The 25509-nt window shown below is 40.2% G+C and overlaps 1 protein-coding gene across 3 annotated transcripts in view; it reads right to left on the reverse strand.

Moving 5' to 3' along the window:
* The window catches only part of LOC150088195 (ankyrin repeat domain-containing protein 17-like), a 1023061-nt gene that overhangs the window by 816762 nt on the left and 180790 nt on the right, over window positions 1–25509 (reverse strand). For all 3 annotated transcript variants that reach the window (XM_090369376.1, XM_090369375.1, XM_090369377.1), the window contains exon 7: window positions 24502–24644. In XM_090369376.1, coding sequence (XP_090225502.1) covers window positions 24502–24644 — 143 coding nt within the window. The remainder of the gene's footprint in view (window positions 1–24501; window positions 24645–25509) is intronic.

Below are 25509 nucleotides of genomic sequence, written 5' to 3' on the forward strand. Positions count from 1 at the left end.
TGAAGGAATTCAAGAACCAACAGAGATTGTACAAAATGAAACAGAAGCAGACTGCTAACCAATTGCAGCTTGACATTTTTTCAACTAATGTCACTGATCTGTTTCAGGCACGCACAATGGAGAGCTCACAAATGAAGATCTCTTTGAAATAGCAAAATGTAAAGAAGCTGAGGAAGAAGAAGATTTAACAGCTGAAACTCCCGTTCGTTCCTTTACTCTCAAGGGAGTAGACGAAGCTTTTCAACACATAGAAAAGGCAAGTGAGATTTTTCAGTCACAAGATTAGGAAAGTTGCTACAGATATTTAAAAAATGCTTACACGTGCTATCTGTTATTTGGTTTTTAGGAGCATTAGCAACTAATTCCTTATTGCTCCGGGGATATGCGGTGGTCATTCCCTGACCTTTCCACATCCTCCGTATTTGGTGGTCACGGGCTTGAACCCAGGTCTAATCAAGAAGCGTGCATGCCACGCACTGCTGCTCCTGCCCACCTGGCTATGAAGGCGCCACACATGCTACCATGAAATTTATAAAAAAATAAAGAGAGAGAGAGAGAGAGGGCTATCTTGGAAACAAACGCCTCTTGACGCATTTCTGAAGAGAGATGACTCCTTATGCCTCCAACAAAACAACGAGTGCCAAGACACCAAACCAAGTGAACAATGAGTGATCAACAAGTGTGCATTTAATCGATGATGAAGGATAAACATTCTTTAACATTTGTAAGTCATAAATAATTTCATTATTATTATAATTGCTTGATTTTATTTCTTTGGATAAATCAATCATTGTTTAAGCATAAACTAATTAGATAACTAATTTCATAGTTGAGAAAGAAATTCCTGATTTTAACATTACATCTATGGTAAATTTAATTCCCACTTTGAGTTTTTGCTTTACGAGTGCACGCTAGGAACGAATTACTCAAAGTAGGGAACTACCTGTACATATGTGGGGGGGGGGGGCATAAATTGAAACCAGGGAAGAATTGTTGGAAAATAGATGCCAGCAGATGGTTGATTGCTGGAACAAACCTAAATCTTGCATTGTAGTAGTGTGGCTTGAATCCTGAATATAATCAAGGGAAAACAAGTTAAATTATAGGAGGAGATGGATATGTGAATTTTTTTTTTTTTTTTTTTTTTGCTTATTTATTGCATCATTGCATCCCACTCAGCATTCAAATCATTAAAATACCATCGGAATGCTGAGTTGCCAACTCGGCATTCCGATGACATTTATGAGAGTTTAAAGAGTAAGGAAGATCGCCTCAAAGGAATTAAAATGGGAACCACAAGCTCTCAGCTGCCCAACTCAATGCCAGAGCTCACACTTGTGCATCAGGCAACACAGTAACAATCTCCAAGGCAGAATGCACTGGTCCCACAGGAGGTAGATATTGTTTGCCCAAGAGGCAGATATTGTTCATCATCTATTTTTGTCCGTCTGCCAGGGGCAAAAGTAGATGATACTGTAGAACAGATATCTTTTAATGACACAAAAGTTGATATTGTTGTACACTTTGGTATTAAAAGTAGAACTGAGGGGTTACTTAAGAAATACAGGGCAGTGTTGGGGGGGATAATCATGAGTTAGGATTGAATTTGAAAGTGTCTGCAATTCTGTGAAGGCATAATAGGAGGTAGTACATGTTGAGAGCCTTTTCAATCAATTTGGCCCCTGAGCATATGCGCAAGAATTGATGAAGAATTTTTCTCAGCGTAGTCTGTGCTTGTTAACAGGATGGGATAGAATTAAATAGACGGGTTGCAAGAATATTTGCTAATGCTATGGAGGCAGTGATAGGTGGGTCTGAAACTGCTAGCTTGGGGAGAGATACAGACTGTTGTTGTTATGTTGTTATTTGGTTTTTAGGAGCATTAGCAACTAAGGCCATATTGCTCTGGGGATATGCAGTGGTCATTCCCTGACCTTTCCGCATCCTCCGTATTTGGTGGTCGGCTCGAACCCCGGTCTAATCAAGAGGCGTGTGCTATGCACTGCCGCTCCTGCCCACCTATACACAGGCAAAATTGATTCCTATACTGCTTCTATTGGAACATAGAGCAGTCTGGAAAACAAGGTTTCGAGAAATTCCAGGCCCTGCAGTGTATTCATCAGAGAAAAATTAAATACATGGTCTGTTTTAGGGTATCAAAGAGTATACTTACAGGTACACTAATGCCAGGAGCATTGTAAATAAATTTAATGAACTTAAAGTAGTTCATTGCTTATGTCTAAGTGAAGCCATGTCATCAGTTGGACATAAGCGATGTTGAATTGAATATGGGGAGTACAATGTATACAGAAAGGGCAGACAGGGCAGGTGGGGTGAAGATGTTAAGCTCATATTTAAAAAGCATTAAATCGAAGACAGTGCACCCAGTCGATATAGTTGACCAGCGCAATGTTGAGTCAGTTTGGTGTGATGTAAGCACTGGTAAAGCAAATTGAGAGTAGGACTGTGTTATAGACCTAATGACTGATGACTAAAACAGAAAAATAGAGCAGGACAGTAAATTGGAATTTCTTATAATAAAATTTTAACTTTCCAGATATTGACTGGAATTTGTGGGCTGGCCATATGGATGTTAGATGAACCATTGAGACAGGTGACAAAGACAAGTGCATGGGAGCACATATTATCAGATAGTAGTGGTAGTAGCATGTGATGCAAGAAAGCAAGTGTATGAGCTTATGCAGCATCAGCCAAAAAAACAAAAAACCCACACCATTCCCTCCAAATACCTGTCCAGTTCCTTCTTAAATTTATTCAACCTATCAACTTCCACAACGACAGATGGAAGTTTGTTCCAGCAATTAACCACCCGCTGGCTAAAGGCAAATTCCCGCACATCTATTCTATATCTGTCCTTTCTTAATTTGAATTTATGCCCCCTCAGGTTCGTAATCTGAACAAGTGGAAGGATCGCATCAGAATTCAGCATGCTCAACCCATTCAAGGTCTCATACACCTCAATCAGATCACCGTGCAGGTGCCTAGTCTCCAGCCACTGCAATTTGCAGAACTTAAGCCTCTCTTGGTAAGAGGATCCCTTCATTCCCCTCACCAATCTTGTTGCTCTTCTCTGTACACGCTTATAAATCTACATCCTTCCTAAAATGATGCCTCCAAACCTGTACGCAGTACTCAAGGCGTGGCCTGACCATTGCCTTATACAAAGGGACAATCACCTCCTTTTCCCTGCTAGCAAAATTCCTATATATCATTGACAAAACCAAATGACCTGCCCTGGCAGCCTGTCTGCATTGCTCAGAAAGCTTCTTATCTGACTGCACAATTACTCCCAGGTCTTTTTCATTTTCTACCGCCTTAAGTGTAGAACCACACGTTGGTACGTTTCTCTGGGGTTACTTCTACCCATATGCAGTACTTTGCATTTGTCAAGGTTAAACTTCAGTTGCCACTTAGCCCATCTGCCCAAATTATCTAGATCCCGTTGCAGTAGCACACTGCCATTACTCTCATTAACAATCCTGCCAACCTTTGTATCATCTGAAAACTTCGACATTAAGCCTGATATACCTTCATCAATATCATTGATAAATATACAAAACAACAATGGACCCAACACCGAACCCTGTGGGACTCCACTAATAATATTAGTTCACGAAGAGCAGCACCCATTGATTGCCACCCCTGTCTTCTCCCACTTAACCATCCTTTTAACCACTGTAGCAACTTACCCTTAATACCATTCTGCTCCAATTTGTACAATAGTCTTCCATGTGCAACAGTGTCAAAAGCTTTCCTGAAATCCAAATATATGATATCAAAATTATTTTTTGCATCCAATTCCTTTGTAACCACATCATAATATCCTATCAAATTTGTCAGACAAGACTTTCCCTTAACAAACCCATGCTGTGTCTGAATTATTGCTGCAGTCTTGTCTAGATGATCCTGCAATGCATCTTTAACCAGTGACTCCATTATTTTAGCCGGAACAGAAGTTAAACTAACTGGTCTGTAATTACTCGTGTCACCCTTTGATGATCCCCTTTGTGATACATAATATATGATAATATATGATTATTCATTCATGGATAGTGAACTACAACAGTAGTATGAGTGGCATCGATTTAATTGTATCTCATTGTGACTTCTTTCACAACGAATTACCATGATATTGCCCTACCTCGAATAAGTAATGCTTCCATATAATACATAATACATGATATACGTAATACAGAAGACTATGGTATATATAAATTAGTCTCATATTGTGGAGTTATGCTTCATAACTGGGTTGACATGATTGCACAAATAAGGGTACCTGCCCACCCACCCGCTGAAGATAGGAAAATAAGCCTCGAAACTGTGCAGTCTGAATAGTGGTATCCATCGAGAATTAGTAACAACAGTCATTTCCATTGGTGAAGCATTACTTATTCAAGGTAGGGCAATATCATGGTAATTCGTTGTGAAGGAAGTCACAATATGAGATACAATTAAATCGATGCCACTCATACTACTGTTTTAGTTCACTATCCACGAACGAAGTACGGTGAAATATCACTGATCGTTCTGTAGTGAATTTACAATTCATAGTCTATTATGCCTTGTGCGTTTACTTTTTCTTTTAGTATTATTACTATGTATACCATTTGTCATCTCTCATATTGTGGAGTTGTACTTCATAAGGTAGGAACCCTGGTGTTGATTACAATACCAGATTTCCTACCCACCCACCCACAGATGATAGGCCAATATGCCTTGAAATGATACCATCCGGGTGGTGGTATCTGCTGAGAATAAGTCACAATAGTCTTCTCCATTTCTAAAGAGTTACTTCTTTGAAGTAGTTTAATATCATGATAACTAGTTGTGAAAGTAGTCACAATATGAGATACAATTAAATCGATGACACTCATACTGCAGTAGTATGAGTTCATACTACTGTTGTTCACTACTAAGAACGAAGTACTATGAAATATCACCAATAGGTCTGTAATAAATTAGTCCCAGAGTTTTTAAAACTTCTATACAGTGGGGCAAACTGATGATATTACCAACAGCAAATTCTAAATGAGAAGCATTCAAGGAATTAATCTGGCAAGCTACTAGGCTTTCCATACCAACTAAGAAATACTGTTCAAGGTTTAGGCATAAATAGAGGTCAGATAAACTAATGAGACTCGTAGCAGAGAAGAAAAATGCATATAAATTATCAGGTCACACAGAAGCCTATAGAACATATAATAATCAAGTCTATCTGTAATCAAGTCACAAAGGAGATTAGGCAGATAAACACAGTTTACAGGAAATATTTTGGCAAAGGATGCAAAGAAAAATAGCAAAGAGTTCCTTACTTATGTAAACTCTAGAAGGAAGGGGATGAATCAGATTGGACCACTTGATAGATATGGTTCGACTGCTGCTGATCTGCTTCAGGTAGCTGACAAACTAAATGAGTATTTTGCATTTACATTCACATATGAGATGATATTCAGTGAGAGGAATGCCAGACGTTTATCAAATTTTGGCAGGGAGCTATATGATTTTGTAATAACTAAGAGGAAAGTGGAGAAGAAATTGTTGAATATAAACAGAAGAAAGGAAACAGCAGAGGAAGTAAGTAAAATTTTAGCCCTAATTACGAGAGCTTTCTTGGACTCGGGGGATATCCCAATGGACTGGAGATGTGCAAATGTGACTCCAATTTGCAAAGGAGGATCAAAGGGTAACACAAGTAATTACAGACCTGTTAGTTTAACTTCTGTTCTGGGGAAATTAATGGAGGCACTGGTTAAAGAATCACTGCAGCATCATTTAGAAAAGACTGAAATAATAGTTCAGACACTTCAACTTAATGAGAATAATAGCAAAGCTTAACTGATGGTACTCTGGTGTTTAAGGCAAAGTTGTGGAAATCCAATTAAGTTCCATAGAAATAGAATTATTTAAAAATAAATAGAGTAGAGATTATTAAAAACCTGTAATTAAAATTTCCCAAAGGAAGAAGAAGAAGTGCACCTCATCCCCTGGTCTGGTTGTCCTATGTGAATTGCTGAAACTGTGAAGAACTAATAAATAAAGCCAATAGTCATAATGGATGACTTTCGTAATAACATCTTCAGTTGACAATAATAAGAGAGAGAAGGGATTGTATATTTAAAGAATATCCCAAGTTCCCATGATGCATTTCAGGACATGTGGAACTTGATATGTGCAAGGTTCCAGATGGGTGGAAGGTTTGTTGGGAGTTTACTATTTAAAACGTTAAACTTGGTGTTACATCGACACCATTCTATGACAAGTGCTTCATTTTGGAAAATTTTATAAAGTGACTTTAATTTTATAATTGTGATGGCTGAATCAATTAGGGGATTGTGGTTGTGGGAATGCGCATGCTGCGTGAGTTCGGTGCCAGCTTGATCAGTCTTAAAGCTGTTATTCACATCTAGTGAGTATGGGCTTGGAACACCCAGGGTCCTGAGCTGGATATCATCATTCTTCTCTTCTTGGTGATTCCCTTCTACTTCTCTCTCTCTCTCTCGAAATTCAGAATTTTTTTTTTTTTTTTTTTGGCCGGTGCAGCATAAGCCTCAGGCTTCCTTGCACCATATGGCTAATAATAATAATAATATGCACATATGTTAGAAGTTTTAATTGTGCCATATTTAGTAGTAGTAGTGCTCCCGATATAGCACACATCACGATTGGATTGGCATTTGATGAAGTAAACGATGTTGTTGATGTCACATATCGGATATTTCTTTGTATGTGTTAAACATAGTCCCCATTTTGTTATATGATGAAAATATTAATGTTATGTCTGTGTTGGCAAATACTTGCCAAAGACAAATTAACCTGGAAAAGACATCTTAGCCACTTTTGATGTCATTTCTTTATATACTAATATACACTTAGATTTTACGTTACAAGCTTTACAAAACCTTTTAATGGTAGACAACCTTGGCAAGCGTACTACCCTTTGCATTCACAGCATTCTAGAGCTCATTTTGGTTTTACTTGAAGCTAGACACTTCAATTTTCAAGATCAAATATTTGAAAAAAACATTTGTACTCCCCATTGGACTAGGAATCTCAGCCCCCCATCAGAAATTTACCTAGCTACTATTGAACACCAATTATTCCAACCTTTTGCTTCGGGTATTTTATTAATAGGAGACAATTCCACTATTGACAGACTTTTTATTAAATTTAATGCAATACATGAAAGATTAAAATACACACTTGAAATGGAAGCTGACAACAAGATTAATTTCCTCAATCTTATAATATACAAAACAGGCACAAAGCTAGGAACTAAAATTTATAGAAAAGATACACACACAGGAAAATATTTACACTTTCAATCACATCATCTACTCAGTACTAAAAAGTCCATTCTTTAGAACCAGGTCTACGATGCTATTAAATACGGTTCTTTACACGATGATCTTGCTACAGAATTACAATATCTCACAAAAAACTTCACAGCTAGGAAATATCTTTTATAATTGAATCGACACACAATTTCTGTTGCAGAAAATAAGATCAACAACCCACGTAATCACAACACCGACCAGAACAACAAACAAAACATATGTGTCATCCTCCCCTGTCACAGTCAACACACCAGACAGCTTCGCCAAGTATTTGTCAACACAGACATAACATTAATATTTTCATCATATAACAAAATGGGGACTACATTAACCCCATAAAAAGAAGCACAAATGTATATCCAACATTTGACATCAACAACGTCGTTTACTTGATTAAATGTCAATCCGGTTGTAAAGCATGCTATATCGTGAGCACTACTACTACTAAATACGGCCCAATTAAAACTTCTAACACACGTGCATATTATCACTATAACAGTTTTAAGACTAATCAAGCCAGCACCGATCTCACGCAGCACGTTCATTCCCACAACCACAATCCCTTAATTGATTCAGCCATTGCAATTATAAAATTAAAGTCAAGTTATAGTTAGTTATTTGGTTTTTAGGAGCATTAGCAACTAAGGCCATATTGCTCCGGGATATGCGGTGGTCATTCCCTGACCTTTCTGCATCCTCCGTATTTGGTGGTGACGGGCTCGAACCCCGGTCTAATCAAGAAGCGTGTGCTACATACTGCTGGTCCTTCCCACCTGGCTACGGAGGCGCCTAAGTCAAGTTATAAAATTTTCCAAAATGAAGCACTTGTAATAGGATGGTGTCGCCGTAACACCAAGTTTAATGTTTTAAATAGGACTCTCCCAACAAACTTTTCACCCGTCTGGAACCTTGCACATATCAAGTTCCCACATGTCCTGAAATGGCCGCTTCCAAGAGTGCACGTGTGTGTGACAGCTCCGTAAATTGTGACCTGGTTTACTAGTTTAAAGTTAGCGCCAAACTCTGGATTTGTGTTAGATCAAAGCCATTAAGGAACTGGAACACCTTGGTGAGTTTTGTTTTAACTTTCTTTGGATAGAAGTGAGATTCTGTTTGCGTTATTTATCCAACGCTAACGACAATGGGTCTGCCGTTAAAATCGCCATTGGCTTAGAATTGGAGAGAGTGACCACGTGACAACATACGGTCACCACACCTGAATCACAATCTTAGACTGGGGATTAGTTCCCCCCCCTGTGTGCTACTATAGCGTAGGAATGTGCTCCTTCACTCTATGACCTTGTAAACAACATAGTGAAGTAAATGCGTCTTCAAGTTATCCCCCTACCTCCGTTCCTCCCTACCAATAGTCATTGCATGGGCGAGCTACAACTTTTCTTCCGTGCTCCCGCACCCTGGCGGATTCAGTAGGACTTATTGGGAAAATTGGTAGATTATTGATTGCTAATCTTTTGCCCTATATGCGTGTAGCGGGTATTGTTCACCAGCATATTACAGCCACAAATTGATATAAAGATTGACAACCCCCATAATCCGCACGTCCGATTATCCGGAACCTTTGCTGATATGGATAGAAAAAATCACAAACTGAAAGAAACTGAGCCAAAAGGGCAGGACGACGAGATAACCCCCCCAGAACAACAGCAGAACACAGAAGACGCCTGTCCAGGGACCCCCCAAACACAAAGCAAGCGTAAAAACAAAAAGCTGTTAACAGCGAAAATAGAGCGGGGAACACGCTCCCAAACTGAGAATAAGGACACTCAGGAAAATGTCAATGCAAACGAAGAAACAAACAACGAAGAGCAGCAGGAAACTCCCCCCATAGATCCCTCCCTACCGGTGGGCACTGTCTATGAAAAGTCACTGGCACTCAAAACAGCACTGGAGTCAATATTTAAAGAACCGAATAACAGAATAACCACCCTTGTGAGGTCGCAAATCGTCACAATCTTTAACAAGATGGAGACTATCCTTTTCAAGACATATGTTGAAAATGAAAAGGTCACCACGAGGCTGCAGGCCTATAAAGAATGTGGGACAAATAAAATGCAACAGCATACGCCCACATATGCTGAAACGCTGAGGAGTAACCAAAATCAGGGAAAACAAACTCAGTGCTGGCCCCCAAAAAGGAAGCAACCTCTCTTGATGACACCCAATTTGGTTGTGCTTAGACCTGTGGCCACAGATGGCCCCCAGGAAAAGAGAACTAGTGAAGAAATAAAGACAACTGTGATGAAGGAACTAAGGGATGACCTCAAAGCTACTAAGATAAAGTCCATCCGGAAAACGAGGAATGTAGGACTCGTTATTGAAACGGAGGGAAATGAAGACATACAGACGATAATGAAAAACCCAAAAATTGCCACCTTGGGTTTGACTGCAGAATTGCCAAAAAAGAGAGGACCTGCTATCATTTTCTTTGACATTGACAAAGACCTAACCCCAGAACAGTTAGCCACAGAGATAATAAGCAGAAATCTGAGACCGACGCCCCAGCAACTACAGGAACAGCGAACCCTGGTGCAGCCTAGGTACTCCACCAGATCTAGGGCAGGACCAAACAGAAACTGGGTTCTAGAGCTGGCCCCGACTGTCTGGCAGCAATTAAAGAAACAAGAGAGAATCTACATTGAATGGGGATCCCACCAATTCCGGGAGCATGTGGCAGTCCCGAAATGCTTCTGGTGTTGTAAATACGGCCACACAACTCATACCTGTACACAAACAGAATCAACCTGCGGTCACTGCTCTGGCAGGGGACATGAATATAAAACATGTCCAAACAAGGAGCAAGATCCAATCTGTACAAACTGCAAGGCAGGGAAAATGGACCATTCGCATTCTATTAGAGACCCGAACTGTCCAGTTTATCTTAAAGTAAAAGGGTTATACCAGTCACGAACTGACTATGGAGAGACGCCCTAAAGAGTACAACAGATCCAAAATTTCAATAATACAGCATAACGCACAGAGAGCTAGAGCAGTGGCCCAGCAACTTAGGATCATAGCAGACGAAGAAGCAGCTGACGTCTTACTACTACAGGAACCATATACCCACTCAAAACGAGTGTGTGGATATCCGGCTGCATACAAAATAGTCCATGATGAGAGTGACACCCCTTGGGCTGCGGTTGTGGTGCGCAATCCCAATTATACTGTGACTAAAGTGACACAGCTTTGTGCACCCTGGGCGGCGTGTGCCCACATCTTAACGCCATTGGGCCAAATCTATGCTGTGGCCCTTTACAGCAGGCCGGGCGAGGACATCGCACCCATCACCAGGTACTTGCAGGCCTTGACCGACATGCTCCCTGATCAAAGGATCATAATTGGGGCAGATGTAAACTGCCGCTCACCAGCCTGGTATAGTCTGACCCCTGACAGGAGAGGTACCAGAAATGGACAGATTTTAGAGGACTTTCTCTCCAACTCCCGGTTCACTATCCTGAACAGACCACACCAGATGCCAACATTTTGTAATACATTGTGGGAGGCGACTATTGATGTCACGTTGTCCACGGGAAACCTTGCAGGTTACGTTGATGATTGGATCGTCAGAGACTCGTGGACGACTTCCGACCACAGGGTGATTACCTGCCAAATCAGAAGATTATTAAACAGGCTACTGATACCTAAACAAACACTAAATCGCTTCGCCATACGCTGGGCGAACTGGGAAAGGTTCAGAGAGGTTTTAATGCCCGCTGCAGCCCAACACCTGGAAACAACAAACCAGAATGGGGATCCAGACGAGAATCAAAAGAGGGTAACAGAAATAATATTTGCTGCGAGTGAAGCATCAATGAAGAGGAGAAATCCCAAACCGGGAGCAGTCCCGTGGTGGACTCACGAGATCCAGCAACTCAGAAGGGAGACCATGAGAAGAAGAAAACTCTTCCAACGGGCAAGACGCACATGACCTGCTGCGGAGGTCCAGATACTAAAGGAGCACTATAGAGAAGCAAGAAACAGATATACGGATGCGATAAACAAGAGCAAACAAAGAGCCTGGGAAAACTTGGCAGGCATAACAGGAAATAATGAGCCATGGGGGGTAGTCTATAGGATAATCACAAACAAACTCCCCAGGTGGGAAGTTATTTCTACCACATTGACACCACAGGGGAGCCAAACCACCACATGGCAACAGTCAATCACAAATATTCTGGGCACTATTTTCCCAGAGACTGCCATGCCTACTTCACCTGAACAGCATAGAACATGCCAAGAAAATGACATATACAGCACTGACTCCCGTGAACCACCGTTCACGTTAGATGACATCAAATCCGCAGCAAATCACTTAAGAAATAATAAGTGCCCTGGCCTCGACTATCTCGAACCGGAAATTGTCAAAAAAGTAACGGATCTGACCCCCGAACTCCTCCTAAATCTGTTTAACAACTGTTTGCATCAAGGCATCTTCCCAAGAAACTGGAAGACTGCGGGACTGAAGCTGATCCCAAAAACGCCCACGAAGCCTCCACAACAGCCAACCACTTACAGACCGATAGCTTTGCTACCAGTGATCAGCAAACTATTTGAGAGAATGCTATATACCCGAATTGACACACATTACAAGAGTGCTGAACTGCACATGTCTACCCAATTCGGCTTTAAGCCTGAGTCTTCGACAGTAGAAGCACTTAGACATCTGCTGCACGGTGTGGCCAGTTGCAACAGTAAATACTACCTAATCATCTCCATAGATTTTGCCGGGGCTTTCGACACCATTTGGTGGCCAAGTGTCCTGGCAAGGCTAAGGAGGGCCAACATTCCCTGCAATCTGTATCTCACTATCAAGTCTTACCTTACCGATAGGAGTATCAGTGTCGTGGCACCCTATGGTAGGGTAAACCGCCGTGTCTGCAGGGGTTGCCCCCAGGGTTCTGTCCTGGGGCCGCTGTTGTGGAACATTGTCTTGGATGAGTTCCTGGCCATGGACCTTGGTGACGTCCAAACCCAAGCTTTTGCCGACGACTTAATCTTGAAAATTGCTGCCGACAGTAGAACCCAGTTGGAGGTAAAAGCAAACCATGCCATCAGGATACTACAGGACTGGACCATCTTACACTGCCTAAAAATCTCACCAACTAAGACATCCTCAATCTTACTGAAAGGCTCCCTTGACCTGCACAGGCCGCCTCAAATAAAGGTGAACAACACCACAGTGAAACTCCAAAGCCAGCTTAAGTACCTGGGGGTGATATTAGATTGTAATCTTTCCTTCAAGCAGCATCTCATACATTTAAGAACAAAGATAAGGAAGTACTCTGCACTGTTAGCACGTGTGGTCCGTCGTGACTGGGGACTTAAACGTCGCGTGCTCTCCTTATATTATAAAACGACATTCCTACCAGCTATAACATACGCCTCTGCGGTTTGGTATCACAAGGCATCAACCGCCATAAATAGACGCATAATCGACTCAATCCATAGAACTATCCTGTTAACCATTACCAGAGCCTGTAGCACCACTAGCACTGTTGCCCTACAGGTCTTGGCCGGAGCCCTTCCCCTTGATCTGGACATCATACGTACTGGAATAGCCTATTATATAACCAAAGGAATGCCTTGCACCCACCAAGACTACACAGTGGATAACAATGCAACCCACAAGGCTGAAAAGAACAGGCTGCAGACATACCTAAAAGAAACCTGGCAAGACCGCTGGACAAACACAACAAAAGGGAATATCACCAAAAAGTTCATCCCGGACGTAGACAGAGTATACCCCATTCTTCCAACCTGGCTGCAACCCGGACTTTACACGACCTACCTCCTTACGGGTCACGGGGCTTTCAATGCAAAGCTTACAGCATTGGGAATAGTGGAGGATCCACGTTGTACTTGCGGGGAACAAGAAAGCTGGGTGCACATTATGTTTGAGTGTGTCCAATACGAAGACCTTAGATGCAGACTAATAACTAGAGTTCACTATCTACCGAGGGATCTCGAGTCACATCTACTAGATACGCAAGAAGAATATTTAGCCTTAACTGATTTTGCCCAGGGATTATTTACCAGGCACCAAACACTAACCGCCATATACAGAAGACCTTAACGGCAAACCTGCAAATAGCAGCGAGACGACATAGAGGAGCCAACTATAAAGACCTTGGACTGACTACAAAATGCACTGGGAAAGACAAGTGATAATAGATTGTCTAACTACAAGAGTCATGATTACCGCCAATGGAAGCGAAAAAACCTTTAAATAGTCGTGACATCAGAACAAAGTGCCCCAAGACCTTGCAGCTTAGACCCACTACAAAATGACAAAAGGTAGTGTAAGGACTAGCAAACATCACGGAAGGGATAAAACCCCATAATGACAACCAGTAGACTTGATTATGACCCCAAGATAATGACCAGAAAATAGGCCCCAAACCACATGCAGTCTGGAAGGATGACATCTCAGATTTAACCCCCTATTAGTGTCCCACCTAGATGAGACTCAATGGCCAGCTTTTTAGGGCCTGCAAACTGATGGAGACGACATCCGGTGGCACTCTCCCGCCGGAACAGCCTATTGGCGACCCAAATCCGCGCTCTCTTGAGCGGATCTTTTTTTTTTTTTTTTTTTTTTTTTTTCAAACTCCTGGGAAGGAGAGGCTTGCCTCCCCAATTTTCTCACTGTGGTGGGGCACGGGCATGCCTCACCACCTACAGGGGCCATCTACTCTGTCGGCCCCTTATTTCCAATTTCTTCCCCCCTGTCTTCATCCTCCCCCCAAACTTTTGTCTTGCACAGCGTTTAGCCCTACATGTCAAAATCAAAAGAGAACATCAAAATTCTTGCCCGAACCTATTTCGTTTTTAAAACTCACTTTGACCGCACAGCCCCACGTCGCATACTATTAATACTAACTTGTTAAGTATCACTAATATCAACCTCGATTTATTTATTATTATTATTTATTTTTTTTTTTTTTTATTTTTTTATTTTTTTTTATTTATTTATTTATTTATTTATTTTTTTTTTTTTTTTGGTCCTAGCCACTGAAATCCCAGGAAAGTAAGTGGCAAGACCAGCCAGAGTACAAATATTGGTAACACCCGGCCGGCCTCCCTGTGGCGGGTATTGGTAACGTCGGGTCTCATAGGGGCCCGGCGGCTAACAGGCCGGATGAACAATGGGCACAACAAACTACACAGTACATATCCCACACACTTTTAAATCTCTGGCTTGTCCGATACAGAGAACATACGCGGAGATGGGAGAAATCCCAGGTGCCGTCAGACCCCGAACATACCTAATACCTAAAAAATGTCCTGAAATGCATCACGGGAACTTAGGATTTCTTTAAATATACAATCCCTTTCCTCTCTTATTATTGTCAACCAAAGATGTTATTACGAAAGTCATCCATTATGACTATTGGCTTTATTTATTAGTTCTTCATAGTTTCAACAATTCATATAAGACAACCAGACCAGACCAGGGGATGAGGTGGTGCACTACTTCTTCCTTTGGGCAAATTTTAATTACAGGTTTTTAATAATCTCTACTCTATTTTTAAATAATTCTATTTCTATGCAACTTAATTGAATTTCCAGAACTTTACCTTAAACACCATACAACTAAAGATTATTTGAGGTGAATACCGTCAGTTAAGCTTTGCTATTATTCTCATTAAGTTGAATTTCAAAATAATGGTACATTAAGTTATATTAATTAACTAATTCAGACACAGCATGGGTTTGTTAAATGGAAGTCTTGTCTGACCAATTTGATTGGATACTGTGATGTGGTCGCAAAGTAACTGGATGCAAAAATAATTTTGATATCATATACACTGAGTGATCACTGAATTATGACCACCCCTATGAAAACTGAATGCGACCCGTTGAGATAAGAGAGTGCGGACTTAGTCGACCTACGTAGCATAGATAAGGTGTCAGTGGTTCAGTAGGTAGTAAAATTCCGAGCATGATGGGTAAAAGGAAGGATTTATTGGACTTTGATAAAGGACAGATTCTGGGTGCTCGATGAGGTGGTGCCTCGATTCCCCAAACGACTGAATTGGTGGGGTGTTCAAGAGCCGCCATATTTAAAGTGTACCAGGACTGGCGTCAAAATCGTCAACCAACGACCCAACGGCAAAACTGCAAAGGTCAGCGAAAGGTTGATATTAGAGGTGAGCGCCGGGTCCAACGACTCGTACAGGCGAAGCACTGTTGAAGATTTGACTACTCAATACAACATGGACCAACCCGGAACAATATCTGGCATGACCATGCATTGCACACTCACAAGTATGGGCTATACCAGCAGACAACCACTACAGCATCCTCTCCTAACCAAGGTTCATCAGCATAAAAGACTCGATGGTGCAAAAAAGCATGCAAGTTGGATGTTAGAAGACTGGAAGATGGTGTGCTGGTTGGATGAGTCACGTTATTTACTCCACACCGTGGATGGTTGTGTACGGATTTGGCATCAACAACATGAGAATCTTGAACCATCATGCATGGTATCAAAAGTGGAGGCAGTTGTATGGTGTGGGGCATGTTTCACTGGCAGCAACTTGGATGCCTGGTGCATGTGGAACAATGTATCACTGTTCTCCACTATCGTCAACTGCTTGCTGACTGTGTACACCCTGCTATGTTACACTTTTTCCTGAATGCCAATGGTGACTTCCAAGATGGCAATGCACCGAATCATTGGGCACTTGTTGTGCAGGAATGGTTGAAGTCAGAACTGCGAGAAACACAGTTCTGACTTACAGGATAACTATTGGCCTCCGAACTCTCCCGATATCAATCCCATAGAGCACTTGTGGGAAACTATGGAAAGGCATATCAAGCATCTGGATACACCAATCACCTCCATACCTGCATTGCTGACTGCATTACCCACAGCTTGGTTGGCCATACCTCCCGAACGTTTCCAACATCTTGTTTGATCAATGCCATGTAGGATAACTGCTGTACTGAGGGCAAAAGGAGGACCTACGAAATATAAGTAGGTGGTCATAATTCAGTGTACTTGGATTTCAGGAAAGTTTTGATACTGTTGCACGTGGAAGACTACTGTACAAGTTGGAGCAGTATGGCATTAAGGACAAGTTGCTATGATGGATAAAAGGGTGATTGAGCAGGAGAGGAGAGAGCATTAGCATTAGTAAGGGCATACATATCATGCAAAAAAGGAAGCATGTACAGCAACAGCCAAAAAAAAAAAAAAAAAAAAAAACCACTTCCCATTCCACATACATTTGCTCCAAATGTTTATGTAGTTCTGCGTTGAATTTATTTCAGCTGTCAACTTCTACAATGACACATGGAAGTTTGTTACACCAATTAACCACCCACTGGATAAAGGCAAATTTCTGCACAACTATTCTACAATTGTATTTCCCTAATTTGAATTTATTTCACATCAGGCAATTAATCTAGGCAGGAGGAAGAATCCCATCAGCTAGCTCAAACCATTCAAGCCTTATACACCTCAATAAGATCACCTTGCAGGTGCCTAGTCTTCAGACACTATAATTTGCAAAACATAATCCTTTCTTTGTAAGAGAAACCCTTTGTTTCATTCACTAATCTTGTTGCCCTTCTCTGTACTCGTTCCAGCAGCTCTACATCCTTCTTGAAATAAGGCCTCCAGACCTGTATACAGTACTCAAGGTGTGACCTGACCATTGCCTACAAGGGAATAATCACCTCCTTATCCCTGCTAGAAAAATTCCTGTATATCATTCACAAGACACCATGAGCTGCTCTTGCAGCCCATCTGCACTGCTCAGAGAATTTTCTCATTCTCTACCAAAGAAGTAGATATGTTGCTCTGGGGTTGCTGTTTCCCCATATGTAGTACTTGACATTTGTCAATGTTAAACTTCATTTGCCACCTCTCAGTCCATCTGCTCTGGATATGTTGCTCTGGGGTTGCTGTTTCCCCATATGTAGTACTTGACATTTGTCAATGTTAAACTTCATTTGCCACCTCTCAGTCCATCTGCTCAACCTTTCCAGATCCTGTTGTGGGGCGCCTCCGCAGCCAGGTGGGAAGGAGCAACAGTGCGTAGCACACGCTTCTTGATTAGACCGGGGTTCAAGCTCGTCACCATCAAATACGGAGAATGCAGAAAGGTCAGGGAATGGCCACCACGTATTCCTGGAGCAATATGGCCTTAGTTGCTAATGCTCCTAAAAACCAAATAACAAACAAACAAACAAACAAACAAACAGATCCTGTTGCAGCAGCATAGCGTCAGTAGTGTCCTTAACAACCCTGCCAACCTTTGTATCGTCTGCAAACTTGGACATTAAGCTTGATATATTATCATCAATATCATTTATAAATACAGAAAACAATAATGGACCCAACACTGAACCCTGAGGGATTCCACTAATAACATTAGTCCACGATGAGCGGTGTCCATTGATTACCACTCTCTGTCTTCTCCCACTCAACCATCCCTTTATCCATAGCAGCAATTTGCCTCCAATGCCACACTGCTCCAAATTGTCCAGCAGTCTTCCATGTGCAACAGTATCAAAAGCCTTTCTAAGATCCAAATACATGATATCAAAGTTATTCCCTGCATCCAGTTCCTTTGGGACCACATCATAGTATCCATTCAAAGTGGTCAGGCAAGACTTTCCCTTAACAAAACCATGCTGTGTCTGAGCTATAACTGAAGTGTTATCTAGATGATCCTGCAGTGCTTGTTTAACCAGTGCCTCCATTAATTTTCCAGGAACAGAAGTTAAACTAACAGGTCTGTAATTACTTGTGTTCCCCTTTGAACCTCCTTTGTGAATTGGGGTCAACATTTGCACATTTCCAGTCTATGGGTACCTCCCCTGAGTCCAAAGAAGCTCTCATAATTATGGCTAACGGATTGCTTACTTCTTTTGCTGCCTCCTTTAATATAACTGGATAGATCCCATCCACCCCGGGTGTCCTTTTTTATGTTTATCTTCAACAATTTCTCCTCCAGTTTCCTCTCAGTTATTACAAAATCATATAGCTCACTGCCAGAGTTTAATTCACCTCTGGCATTCCCCTCCCTGAATATCTCCTCAAGTGTGAATGTAGATGCAAAATACTCATTTAATTTTTTAGCCACCTGTGCAGGATCATCAACAGTTAAACCATAAAATATCCAGTGGACAAATCTGATTCATCTTTTTCCTTCTAGAGTTTACATAGGTAAAGAACTCTTCGTTGTTTTTCTTTGCATCCATTGCCAAAGATTTCTCATAATCTGCCTTTGCCTGCCTACTCTCCTTTATGATTTGGTTACAGACCAGCTTATATCTTATCATAGGCTTCCAATGCCACCCATTAATTTATATGTATTCCATGCGTTTTTCTTCTCTGCCATATGTCTCATTAGTTCATCTGACATCCATTTAGGCCTAAACCTTGAACAATATTTCTTAGTTGGTATGTAAAGCCTAGTAGCGTCCAAGATAAATTCTTTGAATGCTTCCCATTTTGAATTTGCTGTTGGTAACATCATCAGTTGGTCCCACCGTATAGAATTTAAATACTGTCTCAGACCACCGTAGTCGCCTTTACGAAAGAAAAAACCCTTCCCTTTACCCCTGATGGTCATTACAATCTTTGAGTAAATCCCACTTCAGCACACTGTGATCACTGTCACCTAGTGGTTCCTTTATCAGCATATTCTTAATGAATGAAGAATCACTACTGATAATCAGATGAATAGTATTGCTCCCTCTAGTTGTCTCCCAAACATGTTGATGCCGAAAACAATCATCCAATAAATCTACAAAAGCCTTCCTAGTGTGTGAGTGACCAATCCACAAATTCCAGTCAAAATCTGGGAAATTAAAATCCCCCATTATAAGACTTTCTGATTTACTGGCCCACTCTATTTCCCTGTATAGTTTCTTATTATACTCATCAGAGTCATTAGGCCTATAACACACTCGTAATCTCAATTTTGATCTCCCAATGCTTATGTCACACCAAACTGACTCGACACTGCACTGTCCAGCAATGTCGACTGGCTTCACTTCCTTGGATTTTTTGTGTTTCTTAACTAATAGCATAACCCCTCCTCCCTTCCTATCCTGTCTATCCTTTCTGTACACATTGTACTCCCCAAATTCCTAGTTAGTAGCAATCCAGTCATAGCCCAGTCCAGCTGGTGTCCCTTTGTTTATTAGCAAGTCTCACACTTGGTTCAATATACTATTTGTCTATGCAAGTTTTTAGTCAACAGCACACATGTACATTTCAAAAAAAAAAAAAAAAAAAAAAGCAAAAAGTTAAAACAGGTTGCTAAACTAGCAAATGGAAATAGTAAATACATTACATGACCACAGCAAACCAGGCAGGCTGAACACACAACAATACACAAATGACATATAACCTCCTGCTACTGAATATTATAACTATAATATCAACATAACGAATAACTGGGCGCATGCAATCTAAAACCACCTCAGCACTATTTTCAGATAAGGTCCACCCCCTTGTGTGAGATTGAAGAGAACCATCTTCAGTTTCACTGAAGAAACAGAAACTAGAGTTGTTCCCACCTTCCGTGTTTTCATAATCTTCTGTCCGCCCAAAGAATGGGGGAAAAAAAAGTCACTTTCCAGAGCCAGGCATCAAGGCTAAGAATTTTCCAGCCACAATGATACAAAGAAGTCTCAATAGATCCTCTGGTTTTTCAAGGGGTGAGACCAGGGTGTGCCTTCTATTCCCCATCCCTGGCTTTTCCCACACTTATGCTATCACCCTTTTTATTACTTTAAACTTTAGGCCAAACACAGTAAGTCTGGCCAACTGAAAACAATCTTGTCAATGTTCTCAGAAGTAGGCTTCAGAATTTTAGTGTTGCTACAGAAAAGCAAATCCTCTCCAAAGCAGGAGTCACTATGAGGATCGCTGGCTAGCTCCAATGAAGCCAATTACCTAACACTAACAACACACTCCCCACATTTTACAATACCTTTATTACCCACATGACTGGCTCAGCACTGCATGCATAGCACAGAAATTTACAGAAGATTTCAGTGAAAACTATAGAACACTCCAAACATGATTTTGTTTTTTTTTTTTTTTTTTTTTTTTTTAAGGAGCATTAGCAACTAAAGCCATATTGCTCCGGGGATATGCGGCATTCCCTAACCTTTCTGCATCCTCCATATTTGGTGGTCACGGGCTCGAACCCTGGTCTAATCAAGAAGCGTGTGCTACGCACTGCTGCTCCTGCCCACCTGGCTATGGAAGCACCTTCCAAACATAATAAAAATATGTCCAATGTCCCTGCCCTTTTGACTCAATCATTTCTCTAAGCCTAGAACCTGACTGCTCCCTGATCATCTCTGCAATTATCTTAGCTTTAAACTGGAACTGACAACTTGGACTGCCTTGTGCAGCAGCAACCTCCTAAAGGAGTGGGATACACTAAACACATACTGAGTCCTGGTTGACATCCTTAAAGATGTAGGATCTGCATTTCATTCTTTCCAGATATGACTGCTATAACTCCCCCTCCCCCCAATTTACAGTCTTATCTGTAAGTAACTAGTCTCCCTAATACATGCGTAACAAAAAAAATAAATAATATAACATAGAAAACCTTATCATTGTGCATGCGTGTATGTATTTTGTAAATGAGTGTCCCAAACCTCCCTCCCTGGTTTGCAAGTTCAAGCTCACATTCAGGACTGCAGCTGTTCTCCCATTCAGGCAGCATGTGAGCACTGTCGTGTTCTGCCAAGTACATAAGGCAGTATCTGAAATTTGGACTACCATATGCAGATATTAGAACAAGGTTTTTTTTTTGGGGGGGGGTACAGAACACTTTGCATACAGCATTAATACCTGTAAGATACAAGTTACTTAATGTATACAGGAATTTTTTTAGCAGAGATAAGAAGGTGATTATCCCCTTGTATAAGGCAATGGTCAGGCCACACTTGAGTACTGTATACAGGTCTGGAGACCTCATTTTAAGAAGGATGTAGAGCTGTTGGAATGAGTACAGAGAAGGGCGAAAATATTAGTGAATGGAACAAAGGGTTGCTCCTACAAAGAAAGGCTTAAGTTTTGCAAATTAGTGTCTGGAGACTAGACACCTGCGAAGTGACCTGATTGAGGTGTATAAAGCTTTGAATGGTTTGAGCATGCTCAATGCTGATGGGATTGTTTGTCTTGCTCAGAATAATCACCTGAGAGAGCATAAATTCAAATTGAGGAAAGACAGATGTAGGATAGATGTGCGGAATTTTGCCTTTAGCCAGCGGGTAGTTGGTTGGTGGAACAGAATTCCATCTGTCGTTGTGGAAGTTGATAGCTTAAACAGATTCAAGGCTGAGCTGGACAGGTATCTGGAACGAACGGAGTGGTGAAATGGGAGCAGGTTTTTTTTTTTTTTTTTTGGCTGATGCTGCATAAGCTTGCTTTTTTGGATCATATGCCTCTCTACTAATACTAATGTATGCAGTAAATTATATTAAGGTACATTAGCAAATAGTAATAATATAATTCGTAAGTTATTTTTAAAAAAAAATGCACAAAAAGACAAAACTTGCTATGTGCAAACCAAGAATGTTTCCATTTGTACACATCAACCATAGAAATAAATTCAACCATCATTCCTCCAATCAAACCATATCAATAAACATAACATCCAGTGCTACAACAATATGACTAGCTTATGTGATGTATAAAAAAAAATAATAAATAATAATAATTGCCAGATTTCTATTGGTCTGATTTTAACAAAACTCAGGAGGACCTAGGAAATTGTTCTAAAAGGGCAAAACAAATTTTCATGAAAATTCACTGCTGTAACAACGGATGGATAGACAAAAAATAATTGTTGGACACAAATGAGAAGGGAAAAAAATTAATAATAAATAAAAAATAAAAAAGAAGAAGAAGAAGAAGAAGAAGAAGAAATAATAATTGTCAATTTCTACTGGTCCAATTTTAATGAAATTGGATTGGATAACGTGCTTAACAATAACTCTTGAATGCTATTCTGTGTCACCTCTTCTATCTGCCTAGACATACAAGCAATAAAACAGCATGCAGCAGAGTTGCTAGGTGATTTGGTTAGCATTCCTTTCGACCTCGGACACTTATGAGTAGGTATATAAACTTGACTTCGTTGTCAGTTGGAGCCATGTCAGCTAAGCACAAGGGGGGGGGGTATTGATGCACATTGATAACACAACTGGTATGCAGTTGGAGCTTGATCTGATATTACTATATCAATTTTCTTTTTATTTCCATAGCTTTCAATCTATGTTACATGGTTAGTATTGAGACATCTCCAACTTTATATCCTTCTTTACTATCTCCCTTCTCTCTTCATAGTAGATTTTCCTCATCAAATCATCCCCCTTAACACTGTTTTGCTGCTGCCTTTTCCAATGACATCTTTAACTTGGGATTGAAAACTAAGAGATTGGGGAGGACAGACGTTTTTGGGCTTTCTCCTCACTATGGCTGAATTAGACAGTCACTTGCGAAGGTTGCTTGACAAAAAATAATCGTTTTCCTTCCATCAAACTGGAAGAAAATGGTTCTAAAGTCAAGTGGTTTTCCTTGCAAATGGATTAAACTCTATGATGCACAAGTGCATCCTAATGCAGTTAACATGTCAACAGACAGTCTCTCCTTTTCCTTTCAGTCATCATCAGGATTTGCCTTCCATGACACTATGGTGGCAGAAGAAGAGAAAACCCAGGTGAAACTTAATACAGTGCAATAAATAATAATTCTGATAGTGTAACTAATGAGATGGATATAGGAAATAAATTTGACATTGTTTATCTGGACTTTAGCAAAGCTTCTGACTCAATACCAACAAGAGACACTGTGTAATACTGAGTCCTGTGACTATATAGGACAAAAAAAAAAAAAAAAAAAAAATGGTTACATGACAGTGGGTAAACGCACCTTCAGGTATCAGTGCTGGGACCAATCCTGTTTCTCATTTTCTAAAATGAGAAGTGAAATTATGACTCACCTTAAAAAGGTGAGTCAAAATTTGCAGATCATGTGAAAAATCAAGAGTGGTTAACAAACAGTGCCAAGCAACATTCCTTCAGAACAACTTGGATAGGCTTCAAAGGATTGGCAGATAAAGGACAACCATGTTCTGATGCTGAAAAATGCACTTGGAAATTAACCTCAAAATACACTTGGAGGTGAAAGAGTCCAGGTAGACATGAAGTTCTCCATGCAGTGCTGATAGATCGCAAGGGTTCTCTTTGCAATCTGTCACCCTATTGATGATTTATTTAACATCTGTTGTTTTTTTAGGTGCATAAAAAATTTTGAAAATACTGTACCAATTAAACAATTGCATGTACACTATAGGGAGGTTTTAATTTCAATGTTTATGACAATTGTGATTGTCACTTGGATACTGTCCAGGTATTGAAGATACTTTTGAAAAAAGAAGGTAGTGAGCTTCTTAAAGAGATCTAAATACAGACAATGCAGTTGGTCAAATTGGCAAAAGGGTGCCCATATAAGGAAAGACTTTGAATACATGGACTAAGAGCTCAACAGGCACCTTAGAGAAGGTGTCAGCAACCTTCTTCCTTGTGCATGCTATTTTTGTATTATACAAAAATCTTTTAAGTGTGTGCCAATTGAAGAGGTGTATTCGAAAATTTAGAAAGTACCACGCCACAAGTGTGGCACAGAAAATCTTACAAAGTGCCACTTGGTGGCATGTATGCACTGGAAAAGGTGCTGAGAAGGGATGATAAAATGAATGAGGGTGAAATTTTCATGCTATTATATGTTTAGTTTATGCTATTATATGTTTTTCATGCTATTATAATTACCTTATTCCCAAAGTTACCTTTGGGAATAAGGTAATTGAGGGCAACAGGTTGGGAAATTTCAAAGACCAGCTAGATCCATACCTACAGATAAAGGGAAGCTAGTGTGAATAAAACACATTCATGAACATGCTTTATTCACACCCATGTAACAATCAGTTGGTATCATGTGAATACATTCATTCTCAATTAAATAGACTATAAAAACTATAAATTTGGATCTAATTCCTTACAGACTAATTATCAAAAAAATATTCTTCATAAAGGATCTCCCTACATAAAATTTACACATTATATACATATCCTTTACCTGAGCACCAGAATCAAGAAGTAAACGAGCCACTTCAACATGCCCATCCATGGAAGCCTCCATTAAAGCTGTATGCATTTCATCTGTCTTGTGTTCCTGATCTGCCCCAGCTTCCAGCAAAAATCGAACCATTTCCAAATGTCCTAAGAATAAGCATAACATTATAATCTATGCAGTAAAATATATGTACTGAATATTTCAACTTCTGGTTAACTACAAAAATAAATAAATATGCCATTTAGATATAATCTAAATGTTTTAATACGCATCCTGATAAAACTAAGGTGTTTTCTTCACTAATAAAAAAAAAAGGTTATAGTCTTATATGTTCCATCCATTCAATATCTCATGTAACAGCTCAAGTTGCTAAATCACAAGGCATAAAAATATCTACATACAATCACAGCGGTTGAGAATTCATTCATGAGGTGTGTTTCTCATTTAGAAATACCCAAATCATCTAATGCAGTGTTTCTCAAACTATCTGTAGTGAAGGACCAATTTCTTTTATTTCCAATCCATCGTAGACCACTACTTTTATAAAATACAAATCTTGTGGACCAGTTATGGACGAGTCGTCAGGAAGTGGCAACACCCGCGATCAATTTGTCACGGATCAGTGACAAAAACAGATTGGGTCACATACAGTTAGTCTGTAAAGTTCTTACTTTTAAGTTTTTGAGCATTTTCCTTTTTTTTTTTTTTTTTTTTTTTTTTGAATTTTCAAAAAACACACTAAAGTATCAATGCAGAAGATAACCTCTGTTTAGAACATTGCATATATTATAAAATATAGAAAAGGGTGATGAATGCAAGATTTACAATTATACATGCCTTCCACTACACTGCACTGGACTGATTTAAAAAGAATATATTTTGTAAAGGACTGATAAACATGACATATTTATTCAAAGGTACTATCTTGCTTCTTCTGTAGTACATATGAATTCTGCAAAAATTGGCAAAATAAAATTAAACTGAAATGTAAGTGAAGGATAATAGATATTG

Source organism: Mastigoproctus giganteus, chromosome 3 (assembly GCF_048544385.1).
Source record: "Mastigoproctus giganteus isolate SK-2022 chromosome 3, ASM4854438v1, whole genome shotgun sequence".
NCBI classification, from domain to species: domain Eukaryota; kingdom Metazoa; phylum Arthropoda; class Arachnida; order Uropygi; family Thelyphonidae; genus Mastigoproctus; species Mastigoproctus giganteus.